At 46.0% G+C, this 19,520-nt stretch overlaps 1 protein-coding gene across 1 annotated transcript in view; it reads right to left on the bottom strand.

Annotated features, from left to right (window-relative positions):
* SHB (SH2 domain containing adaptor protein B) overlaps nucleotides 1-19,520 on the bottom strand; it is a 168,397-nt gene that overhangs the window by 30,481 nt on the left and 118,396 nt on the right. The window contains exons 4-5 of the mRNA XM_079959550.1: nucleotides 13,477-13,651; nucleotides 11,254-11,373 (exon numbers count right to left, since the gene is read on the bottom strand). Of these exons, the coding sequence (XP_079815676.1) occupies nucleotides 11,254-11,373; nucleotides 13,477-13,651 (295 nt within the window). The remainder of the gene's footprint in view (nucleotides 1-11,253; nucleotides 11,374-13,476; nucleotides 13,652-19,520) is intronic.

Below are 19,520 nucleotides of genomic sequence, written 5' to 3'. Positions count from 1 at the left end.
CACATGGGTTAAAATAAGATAACTTGAAAGAGCTACTCGACCAAAAACAAATGGAACCCCAAAAAGGTGGGTAGCTAGTAGAAGCTTGAATATAAAGGTCACCGTATTAGCCCCCTGCTAATACACAGGGCCTAAACCACAGAGCCTAGGACTTGCCGATCAGAAGGTCGGCGGTTTGAATCCCCACGACGGGGTGAGCTCCCGTTGCTCGGTCCCTGCTCCTGCCAACCTAGCAGTTCAAAAGCACGTCAAAGTGCAAGTAGATAAATAGGTACCACTCTGGCGGGAAGGTAAACGGCGTTTCTGTGTGCTGCTCTGGTTCGCCAGAAGCGGCTTAGTCATGCTGGCCACATGACCCGGAAGCGGCCAATAAAGCGAGATGAGTGCCGCAACCCCAGAGTCGGCTACGACTGGACCTAATGGTCAGGGGTCCCTTTACCTTTACTAATACACAGGGTGCAAAATTTGCAGCGCATTTTCTACAACGAGCTGATGATTACTAGTTGCGATGGTTTTACATTAACTGTACAAATTCAGAGGGTAGTTCAATGCATGGCTATAAACTGTAAAAGCTAAAGGGAACCTCCATATTCAGAGGCACTCTACCCCTGAATACCAGTTGCTGGGGTCAAATAAAAGAGCAGGAGGAGGAGGAGGAGGAAGGACTCCTGTTTTCATGCTCTACTGTTGAGGCACCGGGCACACTTGAAGACAGAATAGTCTGCCCAAGCAAGATGAATGGCAGGGCACGGAGGGGTCATCTCCCTAAATAAGCCGCACACCGGTTGTGTCATGCTTGTCTTCGGCAAGTGTCGGGATACGCCTGCCATTTCAAAAGCTGGCTGCAGTAAAACTTTCTATATCCCTTGCACTTCCTTGACAAAGGAAGCATGTGAGCAACAGATGAAAAGGGAGGAATGATCTATTGGTTATCGTTTAGGAAAATATTCCCTGGCACATCATCTTCCATCTGTGGAATGTGGTCAGGAAGCTCACTCCCTACTCGTCAGCTCTGATTTACTAATTGCCAGAATTCTGCCCCTGATTCCAAGAGGAGGCTGAAAGGGCATTTCCCCAAGGCTAGGCACAAGAGCAGTTTCCTGACCAAGGTTTTAAATAGACACTCCCAGAACAACTGTTCCAACTATTCCCACTGAACAGGCTCTGCCTACGAGTTAGCACTGTTCTTTCACTCATCGATAGCTCAGTTGGTTAGAAGGTGGTGCTGATAACGCCAAGGTTACAGGTTCTATCCCCGTAAGGGCAGCTGCACATTACTGCATTGCAGGGGGTTGGACTAGATGATCCTCAGGGTCCCTTTCAACTCCGGGATTCTTTGATTTATCATGGTGACATGCTGGCAGCCGACTTATACAAGCAAAGCCTTGTCATACAGGCAGCTTGTTGGCATGACCAGGGTAACATCAGACCCAACAAAATCACTTAAGACTGGTGGTCATGCTGCGAAAACAACCAGCAGTGGCACAGCCACAAGTTAAATCTGTGACTCCAACATTACAGTGAGCACCGCAGGGATTTTGTTTTGTTTAGCACAAACCAACGCTGCTGGAACCAACCCTCATGGCCACTTCTGTAATTCAGTCTTGCGAAGTCCTCCATCAACCTCCATCTGTCCTGGCCTGAGCACTTGCTCAAATGTACTGTATTTTTCGCTCTATAAGACGCACCTAGTTTTTGGAGGAGGAAAACAAGAAAAAAAATATTCTGAATCCCAGAAGCCAGAACAGCAAGAGGGATCTGGCTTCTGGGATAGCCTCTTGCTTTTCTGGCTTCTGGGATAGCCGCACAGCCTGCATTCGCTCCATAAGACGCACACACATTTCCCCTTACTTTTTAGGAGGGAAAAGGTGCGTCTTATAGAGCGAAAACTATGGTACTTTTGGCCACTTTCTCTTCCTTCCGGAGACCATTTCAGCACCCAGGAATCTTTGAACAAATTCTATGCTCCCAATAAGGCACATACTGGTCTTCCCATGTCAACATCAGGGCTGGCTCAGCTGCAGCTCAGCACAGAAACTCAGGAGATGAGCAGGAAGGTTGGTTCTTTATTCAGAGGGACAAAACACAACAGAGAACCCCACAGGCAGGACTAGCCCGATGAAGCAGTTGCTGGAACTGAGGATCTGAGCCTCCCATTTCCCCCAAAGGCTCCTCCCCAGTTGGCTGCCTACCCAACAGTCGCAAACTCCTTCGAAGACGTGTTCTCTGTGCTTTTTGTTCTACTGCATGTAACATCCTCCTCGTTCTTGGGGACAGATGAGGAGGGGAGAAGGAAACTGTAGAACTGGAATATCTGGGGATCAGTCGCAGCCTCAGTCTCCTCCTTTGCATCGCTCTCACTTAAATCTACTCAGCCTCTGATCTGCCCACCCACTGCCTCCTCCTCTGACCATTCTTCTGTATCCCAAGACCATAATCCTGGCTCAGAGCCTCACCGCTCTGATGCTTCTCAGGGGGGTTCCCCAACTGCAGGGGGGTTCCCAGTGAGAGCCAGTGTGCTGTAGTGGTTAAGAGCGGTGGACTGGTGAACCGGGTTCGATTCCCTGCTCCTCCACATGCAGCTGCTGGGTGACCTTGGGCTAGTTACACTTCTCTGAAGTCTCTCAGCCCCGCTCACCTCACAGAGTGTTTGTTGTGGGGGAGGAAGGGAAAGGAGAATGTTAGCCGCTTTGAGACTCCTTCGGGTAGTGATAAAGCGGGATATCTAATCCAAATCCAAACTCCTGTAACCTTCCACCATTCCTTATCTAGCCTTCCACCACTCCTTGTCTAGTCAGTCCCTGACAGTCAACAGAGTACCAAGGAAAAAGAAGCGGAATGGGGAACCTCAGGCTTGGAGGACCCTCCACGCTCCCCCCTCTCTCTGGCCCTTAGGACTTTTCTCAGACCACACCCTTTCCCCTAGCCACACCCCCTCTCCAGGCCACACCCTCCCCTGCTCTGCCCTGCCCCCTCTTTTGAATGTAGACTGTGTATTTGAACTATGATAATTCTTCTTGCTTGTCCAGCGGGAGGATAGAAGTCCCAGTAGGGGGATGCAGGTTTAGACCACAGCGCCTCTTGGGCTTACCAATCAGAAGGTCGGCAGTTTGAATCCCCGCGATGGGATGAGCTCCCGTTGTTCTGTCTCAGCTCCTGCCAGCCTAGCAGTTTGAAAGCACACCAGTGCAAGTAGATAAACAGGTACCGCTGCAGCGGGAAGGTAAACGGTGTTTCTGTGAGTTCTGGTTTCCATCATGGTGTTTCGTTGTGCCAGAAGCTGTTTAGAAGTGGCCACATGACCCAGAAAGCTGGACAAACGCCGCTCCCTCGGCTTGAAAGCGAGATCAGCGCCGCAAACCCATAGTCGCCTTTGACTGGACTTAACTGTCCAGGGGTCCTTTACCTTTTTCTTTCTTTTTTTTACTATAGTAGGATTTACATTGGTTGCTCTATGCACCAGCTCCTGAAAAGTATATCTGAAGGAGTGTCTCCACCCCCATCATTCTACCCGAACACTGAGCTCCAGCACCAATGGCCTTCTGGTGGTTCCCTCACTGCGAGAAGCCAAGTTACAGGGAACCAGGCAGAGGGCCTTCTCGGTAGTGGCGCCCTCCCTGTGGAACGCCCTCCCACCAGATGTCAAAAAGAACAACAACTACCAGACTTTTAGAAGACATCTGAAGGCAGCCCTGTTTAGGGAAACTTTTAATGTTTGATGTATTACAGTATTTTAATATTTTTTTGGAAGCTGCCCAGAGTAGCTGGGGAAGCCCAGCCAGATGGGCGGGGTATAAATAATAAATTATTATTATTATTATTATTATTATTATTATTATTATTATTAGGCCCTCAGGCTGCTGCAAATGTTTCTCCGCTCTTGCTCCAGGGTCTTAGCTTCCCTTCAGAACTAAAAATGGCAAATGTTTCCAGAAGATGACTTTGGCAGAATTCAGCTTAAGCAAGCCTGATGCAGCAAAATGACTGTAGGAAATGCAACTGACCTGTGCTATGCAAGGAGGTCAAAGTGAGATAGCTCAGCTGTGCTCCCTGACCTTACTGATGTTAAGTTTATCCTGCGGTTCTATTATCTACCTCATGCACTGCAGACAAAGCGGAATTTTGCAGCTTAGCCTTCTTATTTATTACCATGCAGGCTTTTTGTCAGCTTGCAGAGTGTTTTTAATGAAGAAAGCCTTGTTTTCTTGTTCTCTAGGTACCAGAAGCTACAAATCAAGATTTATTGCCATGTGTACATAAACGGAACAGAACGTGTCTCCCATTTGGAAGGAGGAGGAGAGCAAAGGAAAGAAAAGAAAAATATTTTCTCACTACATAAATCAACACAGAAAGCATAGACTGGACTGTTGAGCAGCACATCTTGAAATTGCCACAGCTGATTCTTCATGCCTAAAGCCAAATAGCAAACTTGTCAGCTGAGGGAGAAAAAAAGGCATTCCAAAGGGAAGTCCGCCACAAACATGACTTGCATTGAAATGACAAAGAACATCTGATTTGAAGCAAGGGAATCTTATTCCAAAAGTTATGTGGTCCTACTAAAATCTGCCATGTTTTTGAGAATCCAAACAAGGCTTTTATTTCATGGTTATCAGTGAGTATTATATATTCAGTGATATTAACATCCTTATGCTATGTTAACTGCTTGGTATCATCATCTTTTTCATCTTAACAAATCCCTTAATAAGAATTACTTTCTTTTGTTGTTTAGCTTAATGTCCACCTGACAATTCTGGCATTGACAATCACCAGGAATGAGTTGTTCCCTGACTAAGGAGGTACTGAAATGGATTGTTGGACTGGCCAAGATAAGAATGTTCTAGAAATCAGGCCATATCAGATGAGTTTTATTCGATGAACTTTTACATAGTAGTTTACCTGTCTGCTATCTATGTTCACAATTTCAGTTCATGATGCTATACAGTAGCTATGAGCTGTTTTGGCACATAATGGTTGCTGGGGGACAGAGAAAAGAGAGAGAGACCGACAACCCTCTCATTTCTAATTCACTATAAATCCTGCATTGTGTTGTGACCATGAAATATACAACTGTGTTTGCCACAATGATTCCACAACATAAACACTATAAATCCCATGATACAATGAGCATGCGCATATAGACCCTCTAAATATTAATGTATATATCCAGAAATTCTGGAGACATCGCCTTACATGATTCTGGGTTAGCATGGCTTGGATCAGATTTCTCCAGAGAAATTCAGATCAGCAGTTAAGTGCCCTTAACAAAAACGGGGAAGAAAACTCTTGTGTGCTTTTTAAGCAAGTTGCTTTTTCAAAGTTAAGACCTCCTTGCATTTCTGAAGAAGATCTCTCTCATTACCCTTATGGCCAAAGGATGAATTTCTCTCATTTGTGAAGTGAGAAGATCTCAAGGGACGACTATTTACTGTCACACGACATGGCTTCCTGTGAGATCACACCATTCTACAAATTCTTCTCCGTGTGGCTTTATTTTCGCCCTCGTTAAAAATACGACTCAAACTGCCATTCTTGTTCTCTGAATGCCAGGCTCGTGAAATCACAAGGCATGCTTGTCACGTTCTGTTGTAAAGCTAAGCGACTGTTTGACGAGACCAACAATACTCTGGGGCTAATAAAACAACAACTCCAAACTAAACTCTTATACGGCCCTTCAGAGAGTCAACGGCACACACTCCAGATGTCATTCATGGCTTTAATGAATCGGGAGGCTAGACTTTTTCTAGCTTAGTTGCCCTCAAGCGAGAGAGACAAAAGGAACACTGTGTGGCAAGTGAGGAGAGCACACAGATTTCCCCATTAGCCGAAAGAAACGAGAAGAGACGCAGTTCAAATTAATACACTTAATTAGCAAACAACGACTCAATTGTCAGAATCTATTATCAGAAATCGACAAAAGACAAGCAAAAGGAAGAAAGATAACTCTGCAGTATTTCACGTTTAGCAAATTGCAAACTTCAGTACCGACTCCCTGCTTTTTAAAAGGAGGAATATTTCTGTGTGCGACAAACACCTTTCATTCAAAGCCATAACCCAGAGGTCAACTCAAACCTCCCCGTTTTCTTTACTGCCCCCGCAAGCCAACACCACTAGCAGCCTTGTCACCTATAGGACATGTCCCATCCATGACATGAAGGGCTATTGAAAGTCATTTCTTAAAGAGGGGAAAAAAAACTTTCAAAAGATAGACCTTTCATTGAGCAAATATGGATACACTGAAAAATCCTGCGGATCAAATATAAATTTGTGAATTGTTGGTGAAAGCACAGTTGCATCCCCTATGAGCAAAAAAACCATTTAAACAAACAAAAAAAGCAACTAAGAGCATTTTAGAACGATCAGAGGGCTGCTGGGATAATGCATATTATTTATCAAGTCTGTGTATCAGAATATTTTGCAATTGTACTGCCAGTAAGATCATAATCAGAGCTTAACACTGTTTAAGGAAACTACTGTCTGCAACCCGAAAGGATTGTGTTGGGGGGTGGGGGGAAATGAATACCTGAAAGAATTATGGTTACTAATTTATACTGCACATCACAGCGCATGGATTTCTTCAGCATTTCTGAAGAAAGCATGTTCCTGCCTTGAAGAGCTTACAATAGTTTTGACAGTAGGGAGAGAATGGAGGGATGGCAGAAGCAAGGGCAACAAGAGATGAATGCACACGCTTGCAATTAAAATGCACTTAGGAGGCCTCATTTCATTTGAGAATGAAGATGAATGAAGATTAAGGGGTTGTATAACTGGAAACACTCTGCAAAGCAGCCTAAGATACAAGCGGCAAGTGTCACGTCTTATCAGCAATTATCGACATACGTGCCACGTTGAAAGAGAAACGTCTCTGGAAACCATGCATATTACCTGGCCTGCGGAGCTTTGTTCACCTGGAACTTCAGGTGTGTGGAAGAAGAATTTATAGAAACACTTGATCTCATTACTATTAGAAGGAATATTCACAATTCCACTCTGTGGTAAGGAGGCCTTTTTGAAACAGCTTTGAGTCAGGAAACAATACTGACCTGTTCAATCCCTAACTTACAACAAGAGACATAATTTTTATAGGATGAAGCATTGCTATAAAAGTCCATAATTGCAATGGCCCCCTGAGGGCAACCATAATGTATCCTCTGTTGGGTTTTACTCTCTGCAACTCGGTGTCAGAAGTGGGAAGAAAGAGTTTACCCCTACAGAAAAGGTGCCACCAAGGGCAGTTCCAGCTCTTTCTTTTTAAACACGCATGCACACACACACACACACACACACACTGTGTATATGTGAAAGAAAAGCAACAGGGGGAACTCAGATACATTGTTGGGTAGATGTCAAACCTACTTATGCTGATTTAAGATTCTTGGATGGCGAAGACCAGGTGTAACCTGTTCAACTTAGAAGCGGATGAGAACTTCAACAAAAAGCAAGATATTTCCCTGAACCCCATAAAAAGGTAAAAGGTAAAGGATCCCTGGACAATTAAGTCCAGTCAAAGGCGACTATGGGGTTGCGGCGCTCATCTCGCTTCAGGCCAAAGGAATCAGCGTTTGTCCACAAGACAGCTTTCTGGGTCATGTGGCCAGCATGACTAAACAGCTACTGGCGCACGGAGGACTGTGACGAGTGTCAGAGTGCATGGAAACACCATTTACCTTCCCACTGCAGTGGTACCGATTTATCTACTCGCACTTGCATGCTTTTGAACTGCTAGGCTGGCAAAAGCTGAGACGGAGTGCCAGGAGCTCACTCCGTTGCGTGGATTCGATCTGCCAACCTTCCGATCTAGCACAGTTCAAACCCAAAGCCATCCAAGATGCAGGAGGAAAAGGCTTCCTTCTTCCCAACCCTGCAGTCCAGAAGTCTTTGTGTGGCACAGAGCCTAGGGCTTGCCGATCAGAAGGTCAGTGGTTTGAATCCCCGTGACGGGGTGAGCTCCTGTTGCTCGGTCCCTGCTCCTGCCAACCTAGCAGTTCGAAAGCATATCAAAGTGCAAGTAGATAAATAGGTACCGCTCCGACGGGAAGGTAAACGGCATTTCCGTGCGCTGCTCTGGTTCGCCAGAAGCGGCTTAGTCATGCTGGCCACATGACCCGGAAGCTGTATGCCGGCTCCCTCGGCCAGTAAACCACAGAGTCGTCCGCGTCTGGACCTAACGGTCTAGGGTCCCTTTACCTTTACCTACCTTGTACTCTAAGGCTTCACTGGTCTAAAATACAAGCTAGCTCTTTCCCCACCCAGCTACTAACACACTTCACCCCTCAGTCACCTTTCCTTTCAGCTCTTATTGACATTCCAGTAGCCCGGCAGACTCCCACCCGACATGCCTCGGCGCTATGAAAACCATGCAATAAAACTATCAGAGCGCTTTGTGGTGCGACAGTGGGGAACGTGATGGATTCATTTATGAGCAAAGGTTTCTTCATGTGGTTGATTCTAGAGACATGGACCACCAAAGGAGAGATCTTGTCACACTTCAAGGCACCTCGGAAACTCGGTGGGAAAGGCGGAATTCCTTTTGTTCTAAGCCAAACAACTCAATAATAATAATAAAAGCACTCCGCTGTTTGCTTTGTTCTAACAGAGAAGCTATTTTTTTAAAAGAAAGAGTTCATCACTAGCACCACAAACCTGCAGCTGTTTAGCTATATGGTATTTGGGGTGTGTCGGCGGGTGAGAAACTAAATCAGGCCTGTACAACTTGTGACCCACCCAGTCAACAAGAGCCCACCACCCATGTATGATGCCCCATTAGGTCTCAGTACACGTCCTGGTTTTGCCTTCTGCCTGGAACTGCTAAAACAGACTTGTGAAGCGCTCAGAAGTCCGTACATGGCTGGTTGGTTGCATCTGGCTTAGGGAGCTACAAGCTGTGCACAGGGCCTGCAATGCTTTTCAGAAACATATCAGTCTAATTCATACAAACAGTTTAAAACCCAAGGCAGGGCTATAGCATTTAAGCAAATAAGTCTATGTGACATGGTGGAATCCTTCGCCCCCCAAAAAAACCTCCACCATCACCTGTAACTGTGAGCATTCGTTGCGCGTTTAAAAACAAAACAAAAACACCATCCACTGAGAATCAGCATAGCGTCGATTTCCATGAACGGCTTCAGGAACACCAAAGCGAAATATTGGGCTGCTGCCCAGTAAGGAGGAAATTTGATCACAGAGGAAGAAGAAGGGTAAATGCAAAACAAATACACCACACTTTTGTTTCACTCTTCAGCCAAAGAATGACGGAAGCAGACGGCTCAGTAAGATAAACACTGAAAATCTGGGAATGCACGACCAGGAATAAGTCCTTGCATGTGGGGAATCACAGCAAGGGAGCCATCTCAGTAGGGGAAATCCTGGCGGCGCTTGTAGGCTTCATGTAAGGCAGAAGTCACAGCTAGCTGGCTGCATTGCATTCCTCTGCAGGAACACCAAAGTCCCTGGGATGCGGTCCAGCTCCACATCCCCTGCCCTCTCCCAGCTGCTTCTTGCGTCCCATTTCCACAGTTCCTTGGAAGAGGAGAGGTTTGGAAAGGTCAACTCTCCTCAAGGACAAAAGGTTTGGTCCTCAGACCTCCAGTTACTGAACCTCGAATTACAAAACTAACGGAATGCACAATATATATACAGTGGTGCCCCACAAGACGAACGCCTCACAAGACGGAAAACCCGCTAGACGAAAGGGTTTTCCGTTTTGGAGGTGCTTCGCAAAACGAATTTCCTATGGGCTTGCTTCGCAAGACGAAAATGTCTTGCGAGTTCCTGCGGGTTTTTCCCCCCTCCCCCCTTTTTCTAAGCCGCTAAGCCGCTTATCAGCTGATCTGCTAAGCCGCTTATCAGCTGATCCACTAAGCCGCTAATAGCGCTAATCCGCTAATGGCCTTGCTTCGCAAGACGAAAAAACCGCAAGACGAAGAGACTCGCGGAACGGATTCTTTTCGTCTTGCGAGGCACCACTGTAGTGTAATTCATGCTTTTTTGCACTCAACATCTTATGGCAGCTATTTTCCCTAAAAACATGAGACCAGGGCCCTGCAGGATCTGATTGCTTTCCGCAGGGCCTATAAGGCAGAGTTGTTCTGCCTGGCCTTTGGCTTGGAGTCAATTTGATTCCTTCCCCCTCTTTCTTTTTCCTTTCTCCTCCTGTGATGAGGCTGCATTTTAATTGTTTAATGTTTTAATGTTGTGTTTTAATCTTGTTTTTAAGTTGTATTAATTCAACATGTTTTTATTATTGGTTGTTAGCCGCCCTGAGCCCGGCCTTGGCTGGGGAGGTCAGGGTATAAATAATTTATTATTATTATTATTATTATTATTATTATTATTATTATTAGCAAAGTCTCAAAGAGCTGAGCCACACAATCCCATGGTACAACCTCCCTAGGACTGTATCACTTCAGATTGCAGGTAGGGAATTTAGTGCTGAGTGCGCCTCAATATTAAAAACAAAACAAGAACTCCCTGCACACACAGGTCTCCTCTTTGAAAAGCTACTTTTCCAAAACCACCACCACCAATATATATTTGTATCATAGCAATATTCATATTTGTATAACGGCGTGTAATATTATAGTTGATCTCAATAGTTGAGTATGTCCTAGTTTTCATTTCCCTTATTGTTTAGCTTAATGACCACCCTAACAAATCTGGTAGTGATGATCACCTGAAATGAGTCATCCCCGGATTAAGGAAGGAATGAAACTGATTATCAAACTGGCTTAGATCTGAATATTCTAAAATTCAGAACAGATTCGATTCGTTTTATTTGATGAACTTTCATATGGTACGTTGCCAGTCTATAGGAGGACTGTTGAGGATTTCTACACTTGTTACTATTCTTGTGCCGCCTCATTACAGAATGGTCGGGCCTTGGGGAGAGAAGAGAGAAAGCGAGAGAAACTAGTAAAACAATGGGTTTATTAAATGTTGAGGTGGGTGGGAGGGAGGAACGAAGAGCAGAAACAATTTAATCAGCAGCTAGAAGAGATAAAGTGTATTTTGTTAAAAGGCACCAGACAAACACTAAAAAATCTGTGCACGTCCCTGGAGCATTACAACCAAATCTAGTAACTGTCATTCAAAGCAATACAGTCTGATGTCTGGAATTCTAAAATTCCTATGGGGTAGGCCTTTCTAGTATCAATGCGAAGGAATGCTTTCTGTTTGCTCTTACTGAACCCAAGAAACCCCCACTTAAATTAAGTCACACCCATACAGTTTTAAATATATATATATATATATACTTACTTTAATGAAAGTGAATAGTCATGTTTGCTGGTTTGACTATTCCTCACTAGATAGCTACATTCTTTACACAACCGCAAGAGGTTTTCTGCATCTGTCCGACTGATTGCTCCATGATACCATCTGCAAGAGAAATCAAAAGCCGCACAGCAATCAAGAATTTGGGTAACCATGCCCTGAGTTTACAAAACATCTCACAATATACCATATTTTTCGCTCTATAAGACGCACCAGACTACAAGACGCACCTAGTTTTTGGAGGAGGAAAACAAGGAAAAAAATATTCTGAATCTCAGAAGCCAGAACAGGAAGAGGGATCACTGTGCAGTGAAAGCAGCAATCCCTCTTGCTGTTCTGGCTTCTGGGATAGCTGTGCAACCTGCATTCACTCCATAAGACGCACACACATTTCTTAGGAGGGAAAAAGGGAGTCTTATAGAGCAAAAAATATGGTAATTGTTTTAGTGTTTTAAGGGCAACGTAAGTGTGGAGGACACAATTCACAAAAAGTTAAGCGCATGGATTTCAGTGGGAGAAGATCTACAACATGTAGGGCAGGCAACTCTGGGGGCATTCGTTTTGTAGAACTTCCATTCGGAACAGAACATTGTTTGTGTGTGTGCATCTATCTATTGCGATGCTAATGCCATATTTTGCATCCCTTTCCTAATACCCATCCTTTCCATTTTCACTGACCTAGCAAGACTGGGTTTTCTGAAAGCTTTTCACCATAATCCCAAGTTCTTCCTGATGATCACAAATAGTTCAGACCAAGTATGTAGAGTTTGGATTTTGTCGTCTCAATGCCCAATACTTCTTAAACAAACGTAATATGGCATAATGATTGCATACTGTGCCCAGAATCAGTCTTATGTTCTTGGATTCCTGCCCTCCTATTCCTTGATACACTTTTGAAAAGGCAAGAGTAGCATTTTTAAAAAATTAAAGCTGATTACACTTTGTGCCAGGGCTATTTTTTCTAGAAAAAGAGGTGCTGGAAATGAGTTCCAGGAGTTCCAGCTGAAAAAAAGCCCTGCTTTGTGCAAAAATGTAGGGGGTCACTGTTGGATGAAATCCTACAGAAGTGGTAAGAGATGCTTATTTCAAAGCCAGAGTGATAAATACAGATTTCAAAGTAGATCACAAAAAGGGGGTGAGAGACACTTTTGATACCCAGTTGTGCTCTCAATATCCCTTAGGACAGCCTGAGCTGCTCCAAAACAACCCTTTTCATGGCAAACACCAAGGCCCAGATTTAGGTTTGATGGGGCCCTAAGCTACTGAAGGTAATGGGGCCCTTTATATGTCCAGCTGTCCTTTGTCAACAACAAATTGCTGCTGTTTTTTTGTGTTGAATATATGCTATATGGTAATTTATGGACCTAATAGGTATTTGAACATAACAAAATATGTATTTTATCGAAGTCATTGTTGAACTGAAATACAATTAAGAAGAAGTTTATCTTATATTTTGGAAATGTACATCCAGTTTTTCTCCCTTTAAATTTTTTTGGGCCCCCCCCCCAAGAGAGTGGGGCCCTAAGCTATAGCTTGTTTAGCTTATACATAAATCTGGCACTGCAAACACCAGATGTTCCAAACGCTATTTCCTGTTGCATTTTCTAGGTGACCACCTAAAGCTTGTTTTAAGCATGCACTGATTTATTTAAAATGTGGTATGGCACTGTGGGTTAAACCACAGAGCCTAGGACTTGCCGATTGGAAGGTGGCGGTTCGAATCCCCGCGACGGGGTGAGCTCCCGTTGCTCGGTCCCTGCTCCTGCCAACCTAGCAGTTCAAAAGCACTTCAAAGTGCAAGTAGATAAATAGGTACCACTCTGGCGGGAAGGTAAACGGCATTTCCGTGCGCTGCTCTGGTTCGCCAGAAGCGGCTTAGTCATGCTGGCCACATGACCCGGAAGCTGTACGCCGGCTCCCTTGGCCAATAAAGCGAGATGAGCGCTGCAACCCCAGAGTCGGTCACGACTGGGCCTAATGGTCAGGGGTCCCTTTACCTTTATGTGACCAGGCAGTTTGCAACGCATACCCCAATTGTTACACCTTTCCAGGTCAAGGGGTTGTGATTGCAATGCAAAGCAGAGACGCCCGTGAGAAAGGTCTGTTGCTAATCTGCAATGCAGGCACCATGGCCTTGGTAACCTCCTGCAAACAGACTTCTCCTGTTCTCCTCATCCACCTACACAGCAAACTTCCAACTTGACTTACATTTGTTTTTCCAGTGGGATGGTCGGATCCACTCTCTCCCCCAGGATTCCACAGAATTCAGGGCTCCCATGCTTGATAGGTTTGAAGCCTCCCCCTGGTGCTCTGAGCTGTCGACGCCGATCGTTTGAAGATGGGGAAGGTGAAGATTGCCTCATTTCTCCCCCATTGAACTGGGCTGAAAGAAACATTCAGGCAAAGCGATTACCTCCAAATCAACCAACTCCCTGCAGATAGAAGGGCCCCGCAAAATCTTCAGCAGACCCAGTCCCAAAGGAAGTTCTGATCAGCCGATTCGCTTAAGGAAGCTCATCAGCAAAAACCCTGTGCAAGGGCTTCCACTTGTGTGGTGGGGCTTTCCTCTCCCCCCCAAAAAAGACTCTGAGGGATGAAGTGAAGGACATGAGGCAGGAGTCGGTAATGCAGGTGAGCTGTGCACAAGCAAGCTGCCGGCCAGCTCTGCAGAGGCTCCTTTTATTGACACAATATGCAAACCCAGGCAGATACATTTTGGGCTGTGACCATAATAATAATAATAATAATAATAATAATAATAATAATTTATTATTTATACCCCGCCCATTTGGCTGAGTTTCCCCAGCCACTCTGGGCGGCTCCCAATCAAATGTTAAAAACAGTACAGCATTAAATATTAAAAACTTCCCTGAACAGGGCTGCCTTCAGATGTCTTCTAAAGATAGGATAGCTGCTTATTTCCTTCACATCTGAAGGTAGGGTGTTCCACAGGGTGGGCACCACTACCGAAAAGGCCCTCTGTCTGGTTCCCTGTAACCTCACTTCTAGCAATGAGGGAACCGCCAGAAGGCCCTCGGCGCTGGACCTCAGCGTCCGGGCAGAATGATGGGGGTGGAGACGCTCCTTCAGGTATACAGGACCAAGGCCGTTTAGGGCTTTAAAGGTCAGCACCAACACTTTACACATCTTCCAGTCCCGAGATCGTGGGGTGGTACAAAGTTATTTTGGCACCTGTTTCCACTGCGTCATTTTCCCCTTGCACAATGTATGACGAAGGAGACAAAGGTCACAGACACAAAGGTCACAGACAGGACACGCAAGACTACTGAGACTGCAAAAGGTTAGACAGAGGGCAAGATGTTCAGACAGCTGTGGCCTTATCTGTGAGGGGGAGTGTGCTCTGCACCCCAAGGTCACGAGGGCAGACAGCTAAGGCTGCCCCCGGGCGGGAGTGTGCTCCACAACCCAGCGGTCATTCCTACAGAGGGGATTGGGAGAACCCCCAGAAAAGTGCGCATTGGGGAGGAGGAGGGTTATTCCACTTTGCAAGCTGCAATGCTCGTGTTGACAGGGCATTCGCCATAGGGCAAGGAGGGGGCTCATGGGTGAGCTTCTCCTCTGCAAACAGTTCCAGAGGGTTTCCAGAAAGCTGAAGCCACGGTACAGCGCTGAAACATGACACTAACCATTTCCCTTTGCAATCGCACCGATTTCATCAGCTGTTGGAATAGACAGTTAGGATGGATAAGCAGATTTGTAAGTACAATATGGGGGTACACTGATTTTTCTGGCAGCCAACTGCAGTAGGCAAAGCTGGGATGATATTCCCTGGGATTGATATTTGTGCTGCAAGCAAGAACAACACCCAGCTTTATTAAACGGAGACAAAGGACATAAATAAGGGACACGGGTAGTGCTGTGGTCTAAACCACAGAGTCTAGGGCTTGCCGATCAGAAGGTTGGCAGTTCGAATCCCCACGACGGGGTGAGCTCCCGTTGCTCGGTCCCTGCTCCTGCCAACCTAGCAGTTCAAAAGCACGTCAAAGTGCAAGTAGATAAATAGGTACCACTCTGGCAGGAAGGTAAACGGCGTTTCCGTGCGCTGCTCTGGTTCGCCAGAAGCGGCTTAGTCATGCTGGCCACATGACCCGGAAGCTGTACGCCGGCTCCCTCGGCCAATAAAGCGAGATGAGTGTCGCAACCCCAGAGTCGTCCACGACTGGACCTAATGGTCAGGGGTCCCTTTAGCTTTTTTTATGGACATAACTATGTTACAGATTTACACTGGTTTAACAGCCATTCCCTCTCTGCAGGTTTCAGGTTCAATCACCGTAAGGGACAGCTGCATATACCTGTATTGCAGGGGGTCAGACTAGACGATCTCAGGGTCTCTTCCAACTCTATAATTCTATTTTAAAAGGGCTCATTCCCCAACACACAACAATGATGGACAATAGTTAAGAGTGAGAAGAAATGCCCTAATTCCTCAACAAGGGAGATATATATATATATATATACATATCACATATCTTAGAATGGTATTATGCAGTGCTTTCCCCCCCATAACATTTTTTAGGGGTACTCTCATTTTCCTATATTGAGGCCAGACATACATTCACAAAATGTTTAGGGGTACACGTCCCCCTGCATCCCCCCAGGGAAAAAAAGCACTGGTATTATGGTAAATTATTTTCCGCATAGGGACATCTGTTGCTGGAGACAAGACTAGGCAACTTTTTGGAGGCTAAAGCCTTTCCTGTATCTGTAGACTTTCTCTCAATTGCTTTATCATGTGTAAAACTATAAAACAGGGAACAGCAGCCCTAAGTATTTATATTATTTCCTGGCAAATAACAGTAGACTTATTTGACAGAGAGAAAAAACCTGTGTTTCTTTTAGGAAGCTAGACAGACTCCTATAACACTCATCAAACCATATGCCAGAGTTTCTTTACTGAACCAGCAGCTTAGTTTTTGGGAGATTTTTTTGGGTGCAGCAGGAGGGAGAACGAAAAGGGATTCACCTCCTGAGTAAAACCACCCCCCTCTTATTACAGATTTACCCTGCTGTTCACAACAGGAATCTCCCAACTGCTTCCTCACTCTCCCTGGAATTATGGTAAGCTTGGAGGTATTACTCTTACTTCCATCCCCCCCTCAACATCTGGATCACCAATGTAAAGGTAAAGGTAAAGGTACCGCTGCCCGTACGGGCCAGTCTTGACAGACTCTGGGGTTGTGCGCCCATCTCACTTAAGAGGCCAGGGGCCAGCGCTGTCCGGAGACACTTCCGGGTCACGTGGCCAGCGTGACATCGCTGCTCTGGCCAGAGCCAGAGCCGCACACGGAAACGCCGTTTACCTTCCCGCTGGTAAGCGGTCCTTATTTATCTACTTGCACCCAGAGGTGCTTTCGAACTGCTAGGTTGGCAGGCGCTGGGACCGAGCAGCGGGAGCGCACCCCGCCGCAGGGATTCGAACCGCCGACCTTTCGATCGGCAAGCCCTAGGCGCTGAGGCTTTAACCCACAGCGCCACCTGCGTCCCTTGATCACCAATGTACCACAAAGCAATTCAAGGATTAGTACTCTGCTTTGGCTAGTACCAAAGGGACGCGGGTGGCACTGTGGGTTAACCCACAGAGCCTAGGACTTGCCGATCGGAAGGTCGGCGGTTTTAATCCCCGCGACGGGGTGAGTTCCTGTTGCTCAGTCCCAGCTCCTGCCCACCTAGCAGTTCAAAAGCATGTCAAAGTGCAAGTAGATAAATAGGTACCGCTCCGGCGGGAAGGTAAATGGCATTTCCATGTGCTACTCTGGTTCGCCAGATGCAGCTGAGTCACGCTGGCCACATAACCCGGAAGCTGCACGCCGGCTCCCTCGGCCAATAAAGCGAGATGAGCGCCGCAACCCCAGAGTCGGCCACGACTGGACCTAATGGTCAGGGGTCCCTTTACCTTTACCTTAAAGGACCCTGGACGGTTAAGTCCAGTCAAAGGTGACTATGGGGTTGCAGCGTTCATCTCGCTCTCAGGCCAAGGGAGCTGGCGTTTGTCCACAGACAGCTTTCCAGGTCATGTGGCCAGCATGACTAAACTGCTTCTGGCACAATGGAACACAGTGACAGAAGCCAGAGAGCACAGAAATGCCGTTTACCTTCCCACTGCAGTGATACCTATTTATCTACTTGCACTGGCGTGCTTTTGAACTGCTGAGTTGGCAGGAGCTGGAACATAGCAACAGGAGCTCACTCTGTCACAGGGATTCGAACCACTGACCTTCTGATTGGCAAGCTCAAGAGGCTCAGTGATTTAGACCACAGCGCCACCCGTGTCCCATTAACCAGATTTAACCAGATTTAATATAAATAATGGTAGGCAATCCCATTACAAAGCATAGTTTTACATCCCAGCATGCTGCTTATCCTTCTACCATAGTTATAGCATTTCTGCACTGGGTCAGATAAAAGAGACAACATGCAGCAAACAATTAAAAATGGAAGCCATCTTGCAGTTTTGGGGCATACATTCTTGTCTACTTCACCCTGTGTGCATGGAGAAAAAAGGCATACATGTGTCTGCCGTAACATTACAGACTTTTTTTTTAAAGTGTGGGTGCAGAACCCATGTAGAGAGTCTTATCTGAGGGGGGCCTTTAAACGGCACTGCATGAAAGGTATAATTACAGAATTGGTTCATGAATATTAAATGTGCAAAAGCTCATGGAATCATAATCGAGAAGCAAAGGTGCTGGAAAGAATTAACCAATTTAAATGGTTCATAAAATTTAATTATGTTTCACTTATTTATTCTGCTAAATAAGAAATATCTTTAATGTTGTTGATCTTTGGTGAGAAAACCCGCACATAATCCTTTGAAAGAATATTTGTGTTGAGACAAATCACCCAGCCAAACACCACGGAAGGAACCTAATTCATTTACAACAACCTGCAAGTAATTAAAAGCTGCAAGCAATTAAAAGAAGCCTTATTTAACATGTGAGAAGTCAAACAAGAAACTCTTTTAGGGGTGTGTGTGTAGATGGGAAGGAAATGACACACTGAAATGACAAAATACTGACTTTAACATTTATCAAGCGCAGCATAATTTTTACTGGGGAATTTGGTCTGCCAAACTGGAGACACATTCTAAACGGCCTCGGCCCAGTATACCTGAAGAAGCGTCTCCATCCCCATTGTTCTGCCCAGACTCTGAGGTTCAGTGCCGAGGGCCTTCTGGCGGTTCCCTCATTGCGAGAAGCAAAGCTACAGGGAACCAGGCAGAGGGCCTTATCGGTAGTGGCACCCGCCCTGTGGAACACCCTCCCATCAGATGTCAAGGAGATAAGTTACTACACAACCTTTAGAAGACATCTGAAGGCAGCCTTGTATTGGAAAGTTTCTAATGTCTGATGTTTTATTGTGTGGTCCAGCTCTGAGGGCCTTCTGCTGGTTCCCTCACTGCAAGAAGTGAGGTTACAGGGAACCAGGCAGAGGGCCTTCTCAGTAGTGGCGCCCGCCCTGTGGAACGCCCTCCCATCAGATGTCAAAGAGATGAACAACTACCTGACATTCAGAAGACATCTTAAGGCAGCCCTGTTCAAGGAAGTTTTTAATGTGTGACATCTTAGTGTATTTTTGGTCTTTGTGGAAGCCGCGCAGCCAGATGGGTGGGGTACAAATAATAAATTATTATTATTCTATTCTTACCTGCTTGTTGCAGCAGCAGCAGAAGGAGACACTCATGTACTTTCCCCAGCCTGACTAATCTCTGTCTCTTGGCCTCCCTCCTCCCAGTTGCCTGCTTCCCGATTCTGTACTTCTCTCTGCCAGAAAGTCTCTTTTCACCAAGCCCTGTTACCTCTTCAGCTTCTGACACCCCCTCCCCCCAGTCTTCTCCCTCCGACCACTTCTTGTCGTCCCACCATCACTCCCTGGGCTCTGAGCCTTCATCCCTTGGGGTCTCCCACCTGGTTCCTCCCACCATTCCTCTGTGTCCAACCTGTCAATGACATCTATGGACGCCCCAAGATCAATCTGAAATATGAAGCTGTATTATTTTAATGTGCAGTACAGTTCAAGTAAAGGGACGTGGGTGGCGCTGTGGTCTAAACCACAGAGCCTAGGGCTTGCCGATCAGAAGGTCGGCGGTTCGAATCCCTGCGACGGGGTGAGCTCCCGTTGCTCGGTCCCTGCTCCTGCCAACCTAGCAGTTCGAAAGCATGTCAAAGTGCAAGTAGATAAATAGGTACAGCTCCAGCGGAAAGGCAAACGGTGTTTCCGTGTGCTACTCTGGT

Source organism: Podarcis cretensis, assembly GCF_951804945.1.
Source record: "Podarcis cretensis genome assembly, chromosome: 17".
In the NCBI taxonomy this organism is placed as follows: domain Eukaryota; kingdom Metazoa; phylum Chordata; class Lepidosauria; order Squamata; family Lacertidae; genus Podarcis; species Podarcis cretensis.
This window is presented reverse-complemented; position numbering and strand designations above follow the sequence as displayed.